General features: G+C 57.8%; 1 protein-coding gene across 2 annotated transcripts in view; it reads right to left on the bottom strand.

The window, feature by feature from the left end:
• Window positions 1–3175: 3175 nt before the first annotated feature.
• The window catches only part of PAIP2B (poly(A) binding protein interacting protein 2B), a 21383-nt gene continuing 13187 nt past the window's right edge, over window positions 3176–11371 (bottom strand). For both annotated transcript variants that reach the window (XM_006031621.3, XM_006031620.3), the window contains exons 3-4: window positions 6199–6375; window positions 3176–5176 (exon numbers count right to left, since the gene is read on the bottom strand). In XM_006031621.3, the coding sequence (XP_006031683.1) occupies window positions 5120–5176; window positions 6199–6375 (234 nt within the window). In that variant the 3' untranslated portion in view covers window positions 3176–5119. The remainder of the gene's footprint in view (window positions 5177–6198; window positions 6376–11371) is intronic.

Here is an 11371-nt window from a genome sequence, read left to right as displayed (position 1 = left end):
CCCTGATACTCCGTCGATGCAACGAACCAGCCAGCGCATCCTTCTCCATGCCTTCCCTGCAACTCGGTCTCGGGGCAAAGGTGACAGCACAGTACAGAAACTGGTGCGTTTGTACTGGTCTTTTCTTCCAGGGGGGAATGGGACTCGCACAAAGCACCTGCCAGTGGCATAGGGCCTTGCCCCACGTCGCCGAACAGCGAGCGGTCTTCATCGCTCCACACTGCAGCTGTGCTGTTAGCCGCAAAGCTCAGGGATCTTTACCTGTAAAAGCTTTTCAAGGAAACTATCCCAGCTACGTGTCTAACTGGCTTATCTCCAAATAAGAGGCGGGCGGGGGGGGGTGTTTGGTCATATCTTTCTGCCCGGAAGCCTGTCTTAACATCTCTCCCAGCAAGTCGGGTGGTCCAACAGCTGTTAACCCCAAAGCCCTTCGCTTTTTGTAGTTGTCAAATACATTTCACTCCCTTCCCACTCAGTCTGCTGATAATGAAGAGGCAGGGAAGCACAGCCAGTGCGAGGGACATCCCTGAGCTGATTTCAGGCAAGCTGGCACAGCTTCTGTTCCCCGGGAGCTGGCATGGAGCTGAGCCGGGGGAGTTCGTCGCAAGTACCTGAGCCGGATAGCCTGAAGCCAGCTCTAAGCGTCGCCGTGGCTGCACCCCAGCACCGTGGGAACTATTGCTCCTTTGAATCGGAAATACCTTCACTCCTCCAAGGAGATCATAGGAAAGTCAGGCTGGAAGGGACTCAAGAGGTCACGTCTCGTCCAGCCCCCTGCTCCAGGCAGGATCATCCCTGACCCATCTCTGTCCAACCTCCTCTTTATCCCAGCTACGTAGTTGGTCCAATAAAAGATACCGCCTTAAGAAATCCTTACCTCTTGCATAATTTCTGGACCATCATGGCTATAACGTCACTCTTACACTACCCGCTGTACAGAGCTGAGTTGTGGGTAAGGTACAGGAGACACCTCAAATCGCTGGAGATGTAGCATCAGCGCTGCCTGTGGAAGATCCTTCAAATCCAGTGGGAGGACGGATGCACCAAAGCTAGTGTCCTCTAGCAAACCCCACGAGCATCGAGGCGATAATCACCCAACATCAGCTTCGCTGGGCTGGCCACGTCATCCGGACGTCCGACTCCAGTCCTCCAGCTCAGTCAGGTGCACGCTCAAGAGAAGGGCAAAGAAAGCGATTCAAAGACATCCTCAAGGCTTGAAAAAAATGCAGCATTGACATCAACTCGTGGGAGACACGATCACCCAGGAACACCCCAAATGGAGGCAGGTCTGCTGCAGGGATCTCAGGACTTTGAAACCTTGCGATGACAACAGGAGACAGAAAAGTGGGAGCAGCAGAAACGGCACGTTATGAACCGAACTAAGAACCCGGAGCCAACCTCCCTGCATGGAAACGCGTGCCTGAGCTGCAGCAGGGTCTGTCGATCCCGGACCGGCCTCATCAGCCACCTTCAGACCCACAAATCATCCTCCGCGGCAAGGGATTGCTGAAGATGACACTACCACAACATGCTCTTGAAAGTCTCCAGGTATGGACGACTCTGGGCAGCCTGTTTCAATATCCGACCACTCTTAGAGTCAAAAACTTCCTCCTCTCCAGCCTAATTTCCCCTGCTGAAGCTTGAGGCCATTGCTCCTAGCCCTGTCCCCCGCAACCAGAGATGAAGCCCATCTCTATCCTTTCTGTAATCACCCTTCAGCAATTTGATAGCAGCCTTTAATTCCCTGAAGAGGGGTTGCAAAGAGGATGCAGCTGGGCTGTTCTCAGTGACGGCAGGCGACAGAAGGAGCAATGGGCTCAAGTTTTACAGCAAGGGAAGTTGACGTTGGATAGTAGGGAAAACTTTCTCACTAGCAGGGTGGTCACCTAGAGAGGTGGTGCAGTCTCCATCCTCGGAGGTTTCTAAGGCCGGGTTTGAAAAAGCCCTGGCTGGAGTGATGTAGTTGAGCTGGTCCTGCTTGGAGCAGGGTGTTGGACTTGACGTGATCTCCTTTCCCACGATTTTATGATTTGAAGGGTGGTTCTCCCGTGCTGCTGGTGCCGCGGCGGCCCCTGGTCTTTTGCATAAAGCCTTTGAGCGATGTTGCTGGTGGCCAAGCTCGGCCCAAGCCTGGGCCGCAGCAGCAAGGAGCTCTCAGCACCTTCTAGCAACCAGGTGCTCCCCGAACAGCACGTGGGCTGGGGCCCAGGCAGGACCGGCATCTGCTGTGAGGCCAGGCGAGGCAGGCAGGTGCACATGGTAAGCGTGCAAGTCTCACCCCAGACAGGTAGTGGCTGCCCCCCTCCGCTGACCGTGGCTGCTGGGCTGGGGCGTTGCAGTGTGCCCTTGGGTGCTGCTGCAGGCCGTGGGAAGCTGCTGTGCTTTCCTGTAAGGCTGTGCAGCACGGATGCACCAACTTCTGCAGCAGGACAAGTGTCCGTGGCCGACTCGCCCCAAGGAGAAGGGGACTGGAGAGGGCTAAAGGCAGGAGCCCGTCCCCGTGCTAATCCGTCTCCAAGCCTTGGAGCAAATGCATCCCACCTCCACCCCTGAATGCACACACCTGCTCTCAGCTCATCCATGGGGCCTGGGGCCTGAAAGCCCGTGTTACCCTCACCCCCACATCACATGCAGGCCTGGCAATGTCTGCTCCACGTATCAGGGGCTTTTTAAACCTCTCCAAAGTGCTGGGTGGGGATGAGGACTGGGCTGTCTCATGCCAACCCCGCGGGGTCCTGGCTGGAGGGTCTTGCTCCTCTGCTCAGCCTCAGACTAATTGCAATAGTTAGGGTCAGAAAGGATTTTTACCCCCAGGTCAGACTGGTAGACCGAGGGAGTTTTGCATTCGTTTGTAGCAAGGGCACGGTCTACCTGAGATCTCTTGAGCATGTATTAACCTTTTATAAAAGCAGGACGGCGGCCATCGCGGTCCCCCTGCTTCCCCTGGGGCAGGGCTGCGTGCAACGCCCGCTGCTACGGCAGGGTTGACGATAATTTAACGAAGCTTTTCGATGACGGCTCGTTGGGACAGGGCTGATCCTGCCCCAGGGAGACGACCTCCCAGCCCTACCGCTCTACCGCGCTATGCCGATCCCTAGCCCCAAAGCAACCCAGAGCCCCAGCCTGGGCGTTTTGGGGAGCCACCCGCGGACACAGAGCTCGACCTCCCCGCCGCTCGACTCCAAAAAGTTTTATTCCGTAACAATGCGTCGTCTTAAAAATGTACAGCGTGTCGGGAAAGGGCGTCCAAGTCGGAGAGAAACCAGAGGCGGGGAGGACAGGGAAACGGCCCGCGGATACAGACGTCGTGTGAGCGATGGAGCCGGCTCTCCCTGCTCCCGCGGGGATCTTGCACAAACACGGGAGCACGCTGCAATCGCCGCCGGGCGGCGAGATGGACGCAGGTCCCTGCAAGACCCCAGGGCAGCCCCGGCTCAGGGGGAAGCTTGCAAGGGGCGAGCGCTGGTTTAAGGGGCGAGCGATGCTCCGTTGGATTGCAGAAGAGATGCAGCGGAGAGCGGGCAACGGGGCAGAGCCCAATCGAACCGTCTCCGCCCCGACCCTAAGAGCGGGCGCCTTGTCTCTTGGCCTCTCCGCGGTGCTGATGGGCGACGGGCAAACACCTCTTCTTTCACGCAGGCTGCACGCCGAGAAGCCATGGCCAGCTCCGGTGAGAAGGGACGCCAGCCAGAACAAGATGGCGGAGCCTGGCCCCTGACAAGATGGCGGAGCCTGGCCAGAACAAGATGGCGGAGCCGGCCCCTGACAAGATGATGAAGCATGACCCCCGACAAGATGGCAGAACCAGGCCAAAACAAGATGGCGGACCCTGCCCCGCCCAGACTAGACAGCAGAGCTCGGCCAGGACAAGATGACGGATCCCACCCTGGACTAGATGGTGAAGCGCGGCCTCTGAGAAGATGGCAGGGCCTGGCCAAAACAAGATGGCAGAGCTCGACCCTTGACAAGATGGCGGCACCCACCCCCGACAAGATGGCGGAGCCTGCCCCCCGACTAGCTCTTCCCTCCCCCGTGCTGCTGAGGGCTCCCTATACCCTGTCCCACGACTTCTGCCAAGTCAAAGCGGGACTTTGGCCATCCACCCCATGCAGACAGCATGGAGGACGGGCATCGATTCCTGCCTGACAGCCATTGGGCACCATCTTCTCCGAGAGGCGGAAGGCAGCCGGCTCCGACAAGGGCAGGGCGCCGGCTGGAGACCCCGGTGGGTTTCCTCCCCAGCCTTGTTGGGGAAAACAAGGACGGTGGCTTCTTCAAGCCGCCCCAACAGGTTGTCTTTGAGGGCCCGTGCCGGACCATGGGGCCCCGAATGGCCCCCGGGACACGAGGAGAATTGACCTTTGTTGCTGGACGTGGATTTTAAGGAGGATAATTTTGCCTTCTCTCCATACAAAGCAGGAGCCGGGGGGGCCCGGGGACAGGTCTCAGCCGCCTGTCGGCCATGTAAGAGCCCGAGGCCCGAAGACGAGGAGTATGGATGTTGGAGAAGACATTTCCCTGGTGAAGGAGGAAGAAGGGGGCGGCTTGGTTTCTTGCACATCTGGGCTCCTTCGCTTGAGAGCATGCACCGAGGCCGAGAGCAGCCGGGCTCCCCTCTCTAGCAGCCGCAAGGGGCTCGGAGTAGCGTCCGCGCGACCGGAGCTGGAAAACCCCGCAGGGTAGAAGGAAGCTGAGTGGAAGCCGTCTCTCCCACGGCACCTTCCCGCGACCCCGACTAAGCAGACCCGCCGGCCCCGATCCGCCTCGAGGGGAGCCCCGAAACGCCGTCACTCCCCAGACGGCCTCCACATTAGCTGGTCTGAAGCGTGTGCCCAAACGACCCCTGGCTGCAGCAGGGGTGGTGATGGCCCGGCCCCCGGCCCTAGCAAGCAAACTGCCGAGAAAACGATAGAGGAAGGAAAAAAAATAACGATTAAAAAAAAAAAAAAAAAGGGACTCGAGAAGCTTCTAGAGCAAGGCTTCCCTGCGTCGCAGCGCCGCCGCGCAGGGCCGGGTTCAAGTCGCCCGGAGATGCTCTCCCAGCTCCCGTGTGCGGCAGCCCCCGCCCCCTCCCACCCCAAAGCCAGGGCCGCAGTCCTTCCAAAGGTTGCCTCGAGGGTCAGTACTTCACTCCGGGCACAAACTCCTTGGCATCGGGGTTTAAGTTGCTTTTGCTCTGTTAGGAAGAGGGAGAAAGGCATCAGATAAAAATGGGGCTGGAAGGGCAGGGCGATCCCTGTCTGAATCCTCCCAGCTAGGCGCTCGTCTCGCCTGCACTATAGCTTCCAAGTGTGGAGATCCCACAGCCTCCCTAGGTACCAGTCCCCATGCCGATCCCCCTCCCAGCGAGAAGACCTTGCTACACTGCACCCTAAATCTCCCGTCTTCCAATTTCAGCCTGGTGCTATTGATCCCGTCCCCTGCGGACACAGAGAAGGGTTGATCTCCATTCTCTTCAGCGCATCCCTTTTATATTTGAAGCCCCTTCAGCCTTTTCTTCTCCAGACTAAATAACTCCTGTCCTGGCTACTCAAGACTTCACATTATGGGAGCTGGCTCAGGGCGTCCTTCCTTGCAGGTATATTAACACCTGAGCCCCTTCCACACAAGACCTACCCATCCTCTCTGCTGGCAACGCTCCTACCAGTGCAGCCCAGGATGCCGTTGGCCTTCTTGACACAAGGGCACACTGCTGGCTCCTGTTCAGCTGCTTGTCCCCCGTCACCCCCAGGTCCTTTTCTGCAGAGCTGCTGCTTAACCAGTCGGTCCCCACCCTGTACAACAATCTTTTCTTGCTGAAGGGAAAATTGGGACTCTCAGACTCTCCCAGGGCTGCCCTCTCTCTTCTTTACGGGGCCTTTCAACTAGCTGAGAGCTGCTGTTACATTCGCCTGAATCTGTTCTGCAAGCTCCGTGCACCCAGTTCTCTCCACCTCATACACCCCTGGGTCCTCCCAACTCCTCCATCGCCTTTGTCACTCGCTTCTGAATCCTTTTGCTTCTCTGCATCCTTCAATGTAGAGCCAAGACCTACACGCAACCATCCAGCTGAGGTCTAACCAGGGCTGAGTGATAGAGCGATACCATCCCCTCACCCTTGCATACAATACAACCCCTGCACCAGAGGTGCCCTGTACTTCTGTGCTCCCCAGCCCAAGGGATTGCAGACAAGCGTGCAGCCCTCTGCCACAGCCTTACCAGAATGTCCTCTGAGCTGTGACTGTCGCTAACCGAGAGCCCGTTCAACTGCTGCTGCAGCTGCCCGATGCCTTGAGGCAGGTCGCGCGATGGAATGAACCAGTCCTGGTCCTCTTCGTCCAGCATCTCCTGGAAGCAGCGGTCGAGGAACTCCTGCTCCTGCAGCTCCTCTTCCACCTGGCCGAGAGGGGCAAAAATCCCATCAGGAGATAAACTCAACAAGCCGCTGGCCTGAGCATCTGCTGTACGCCTCCCAAGACCCACTCGTGAGAGGCACAGACCGCCACCTGCAATTCTGCCTTTGGACAGAGACCGGGACCACCTCAAGGCATGCTTTAACTAGGCCAGAATCATGCTTTGACCCCAGGCTAAGATCTGGCCTTGGAGCAGATTGCAGAGTTGGAAAAGGAACCCTAGCTTGCAAGTGGCTTAACACAGCCAAGTGCAAGGCTGGACTGGCCACCCCGGTGCAGCTCCTGGATGAGTCTAGGGGCGCCTGACTCTAGCTGACCTCTTGCAGCACGGGTAGGACTGGGTGTGAAATCATAACCAGGGGGAAACCAGTGCTGGAGGAGGTACCGCAGCCTGGAAGCCAAACAGCAAGAAACCGGGCGCTGGGAAGGGAATGGGGTCTCATCGGTGCTCTCTGGCTGGTTTCCTCCCTGCGCCAGAGCACTGCCCTGTGAGAGGGACTCCTGGCTCCCAGCTCAGCCACCGACCCTCTGGGTCTCCTTCAGCCACAAGTTTCAAGCCTCAGTTTCCAAATCACTGGCTTCCCCCGCTCCTCCTGCAGAAGCAATGCTGATCACCAGTGGTGGAGATCAGGTCCCCCGCTTCTGCTCCTGTGCAGGAAGCCACGCAGCCATGGACTGCAGGAGTCTTGCAGCTCTGGGAAGGAAAAAACCTGTTCGGCCATGACTGCACCAGCTGCTTCCCATGGGTGCATCCCAAGGAAGAGGCGCCTTTGTCAGCTTTCTTCGAGGGACGGCTTCCAAGGCACAGGAAATGCTCAACTTCTCCGGAGTCTCACCGTGGATCTCTGCGACCAGATCTGGGGACTGCTCATTAGGAGCTTGTTGATGGAGACCTTCAGGCTTCTGAATGTTAAGCATCAGCCCCATTTTCTTAAATGACTTGGTAAAGACAATTGCCTGAAGGTCTGCTTCCCAGCGAGCATGCACTACAGCATCGTCGGGCTGACTGCTATTGCCTCTCCTGACACATGAGGGCAGCCCGCTCCCATTTCACATAGGCAGAGGAAAGCCGGCCTGCCTGGATATGCCAGCCCATATCTGGAGGATGGAGCAGAGCCGCCCCGCCATATGGGGAGGAAGAATTTTAACTTGGAGAGGATGGGATTTTCAGTGCAACTGCATAGATGAGGCAGGCCAGGGATATATGCATCGTTAAAGAGCTGGCAGGCCTCTAATGAGCTCACAGGCCTCGACCCACCAGGCTGAAGGGCATTCAGGCTCCTGCTGCATTGCTCACCGTGTCCTCTCCCTAGGGACTAAGCACCGATGCTGCGTGTAGACGTAGCCCGTGGAACAGCCAGAGAGGAAAGGGTTTCCAGACACTGTTGGATCAAACTGGATTGAAATGGGTGGCTGGGAGGAGAAAGGCTTTTCACCCACTACCAACACCTGGCACAGCCCGTGCCCTTCACGGGGGGGGTCTCAATGGATGTGAGCAGCACCACATAGGATGCCTGAAAGTCTCTGGTCGAAGCATCTGTCCTGTGCTGAGATAGTTGCCCAGACCGCGGCAGCGGATGATGCGGGGGGGACCAGTCCCACCTGTGTCAGGTGGGCCGGGAGCAGGGAGATGCATCGCAGCAGGAGCAGGGGAAGGCCTGTCTGCAGTCATGCCAGTCAGACATCAATCAATCAAGTCCACCCCCCAAACAGCCAGCACCCTGCTCCAGCCACTGCCTTGACTCGGAGACCATCTTGTTCTTCCCTGAAATACAGAGTCTGCAATGCCACCAGCTCGGTAACCCTCCTTCCTTAGTCAATCCGAGCCTGCCCCCATTAGCCGGCCTTGCTGACAGGATGCCTCCTCCCAGCCACCCCCCGAGACCTGCGCCTCCACCCTGCCGATGCAGTCGTCATCTCCTGCTCCCCTGCTCCTGTATGCAGGGAACAGCTGCAGTCCCTGGGCCCCAGGCTCTGCCCTTCTCATCCAGATCCCTCTTCTCGTCTTGCAGCCTCGACGGAGCCAAAGAGTCTCGATACGGCCAACGCCTTCCCCGCCCTGCCACGGCGCACAACGCCCCCCTGCCCTAAATCCCTCAGGACGCCCAGCCTCACCCGCCTGCAAAGCTCCTGGGGCTGAGGTTGTATTTTGGGGCTGGTTCAGCACCTTCACTCTCTTCCCAGCTCCTAGCCCCAAGAAGCCCTGTTCTCGCGGGGAGAGTCCAGCGCCCTCCTACCCCAAAATTGCCTCCACCAGCCCAGAGACACCGTCTCTAGGGCAGCTCCGTTCACTCCCTTTATAAGCAGCCTTAGGTGGGATTTCCCACCTGGCAAAGGGCTTGGGGACCAGCCGAGAGGGGAGGATAAGAGCTCGTGCCCTGAACTGCTGGGACCGCGGAGGGCGGTAGGAACTCGTCATGTCAGAAGAGGCAGGAATGTGTTTCCCCGTGTGAATGCAAATGGGAGGCTCCGCCTGGACGCGTCTTTCAGAGCCCGGCCCAAGCCTGGAGCAAAAGGAAATGCAAAGGCAGAAGAAACCTCCCACAAGCTGGTGCTCTGCTCAGAGCCAATTTGGAGTCGGCTCTCCACACACAGTCGGCTCCGCCGCAAAATCCATCTCGGCACGAATCGATCCTGCAGGGCTTGGGAGAGCGATTCCCCAGCTTCTAACGCCTGTGCCAGCACTCACTGGCAATGAGGAGACCACGGCACGATGGCCTCCTAGTTCGATGTGATCTTGCAGCCCGACATGCCCGGCACTTGCTTCAAAGTGACTCACGAAGGTTCACCAAGCACCAGCCTGTCGGCGGCGAATGACTGCAGCGGTGCTTCCTCCGACTTGTCTGTCTGGGTCCACTGATACCAAGACTCTTGCACACTCACTTCAGGGCCTGTGCCCTGCTACCACGGTACCACGAGGGGAGCAGAGGTCCTCAACTGCCTCTCTCACCCCAATGAACCAGTGTCCTTGTCCCTGGGACTGTCACTCCGAGCTCAGCCCTTGTTTCTCCCGCTCTGGTCTGATACGGATCAGTGTCCCTGTGCCACATGAGTCTGCTCTGCCCTGCCAGGCCCCTGGGAAGATTCACTGAATCAAAGAATCACAGAAAATCCAGGTTGGAAGGGATTTCAGGAGGTCACCTCTAATCCAACCCCCTGCTCAAAGCAGGACCGGACCCAACTCCATCATCCCAGCCAAGGTTTTGCTGAGTCCTAAAAACCTCCAAGGATGGAGATGCCACCACCTCTCTGGGTAGCTTGGTCAAGTGCTTTACTACCCTCCTCAGGGGCAAGTTTCTCCTAATATCCAACCGTGCCTCCATTCAGGGCTTCCATCATATGGTGAGCCTGGCCCTGAAGCCCGACCTGCCAAAGAGGCAGGTGAAAGCATCGTGCCACCTCTCCTGCCACTCTGCCCTTAACGCACAGCGCGCCAGGAGCACAGCCCCATCGCTTGAGGAGATGGGATTGCTGGTGGCCACACCGGCGCACTCGGGATAGTGCATTTCTGATGGAGACACTGGAGTGAAGTAGCCGTGAGCAGCGCTGCATCTCCATCCAGGTCGCCAATGCTCCCGTCACCCCGCGCCCATTAACGCACAAATGGAGGCTTTAGGAAAGGAGCCCTTTGTGGAGCCATTCCAGCGTGGGAGGTTTAAGACGCCGGTCCAAGCTGATTCAGACACGGATGCTCCCACCTGCAGCAGGCAGTTGGATGAGAAAACCTCCAAGCTGGTTCCCAAGCAGAGGGTGGGTTGAGGGTGGATGGAAATGCACAGCCGGGTTCCCCCTCTCTGTGTTCCCCAGGTCACATCCAGTCCAACCCCATGAGCCTGGTCCAAACCAGCCCAGACAAACCCATCGCCTAACCTGTTCATGAAACTACAACACGTCGCACCTGACCATGCCATAGGTAAAGGAGGGACCACAGCGGCCAGCGGCCTGCTTTTGGAAATATATGCTCAATAGATCCTAAGGAGAGGCTGTGCCCCTGCTACAGAGGAAGGCAAAACCCCTTAAGCCCACACGAATCTGCCCAGGGGGGAAATTTCCTTTGTGACCCCAAATATGGTGACTAGCTTGACCCTGAGCGCAAGAGCAAGACCCTCTAGCCCAGACCCTGCGGGGTTGGTGCTGGCAGGAGCATTGGCACAGCCCAGCCCCCAGCCCCAGCCTGGGCTGCAGCCAGTACCTCTGGGGGAGGCTTAAAAATACTCCAACACCTACACATACTTCATGAGATAAACCCAGAGATTTCCAGTGGAAATGCGCACTGTCAAAACCATCAGACTTTGCTGCAGGTTTGCAGAGTTCTTTGCAACAGAAGTACGGCTCCATTCTTCTTCTGGCGTCAGGAAAACCGAGAGCTGGCGTTATCGGAGGGGGTCAAGGGGATCTGGAGTCTAACAAGGTTGAGAACCGCTGGTCTAGTCGGAGCCTGGAGAAGACCATTGCCCTGCCTGCCCCTGCTGCGTTTTTAAAAATGAATCAGGGGGGACAGACCAGCATTTTGCTAACATATTGTGCTCCTCTGCCGGGGCAGCTGTGTGGGGAGGCTGGCCCGGCATCGAGTCACATGCAATGAACACACACACTTGAGTCATAGCCCAGGCACGGCTGTGCACATAATTTGGCATGGCGAGTCTCGGGCTGCTTGGGAAGAATGGCTGCGAGCTGGAGGTCACTCCTATGGAACGAGCTTAAATGTTTCCATATGGAGATATTCTGCGGAGACCTTCGCATGATGGATCCCAGCCTCCGCTGGGGACTGGGGAAAGGAAGAACAGGCCTCCCTCCATCCCGTCCCATGTGAAACAACCCGTCCTTGCTGTCCCAGGCCCAGCCGGGGCTGCGGGAGATGGCTAATCCTGACGTGGGGCTCTGCTGCCAAGTGGCAGGCCTTTGCCGAGTCTCAGGGAGGAAGGTTTCAGGTTTCCTGCCCAGAGCAGACGCTTGCCCCGCCAATGGCAGGCGGAGGC

Source organism: Alligator sinensis, unplaced genomic scaffold (assembly GCF_000455745.1).
Source record: "Alligator sinensis unplaced genomic scaffold, ASM45574v1 scaffold1408_1, whole genome shotgun sequence".
In the NCBI taxonomy this organism is placed as follows: Eukaryota; Metazoa; Chordata; order Crocodylia; family Alligatoridae; genus Alligator; species Alligator sinensis.
The sequence above is the reverse complement of the archived record's forward strand: the minus strand, read 5'-3'. Positions and strand labels throughout refer to the sequence as shown.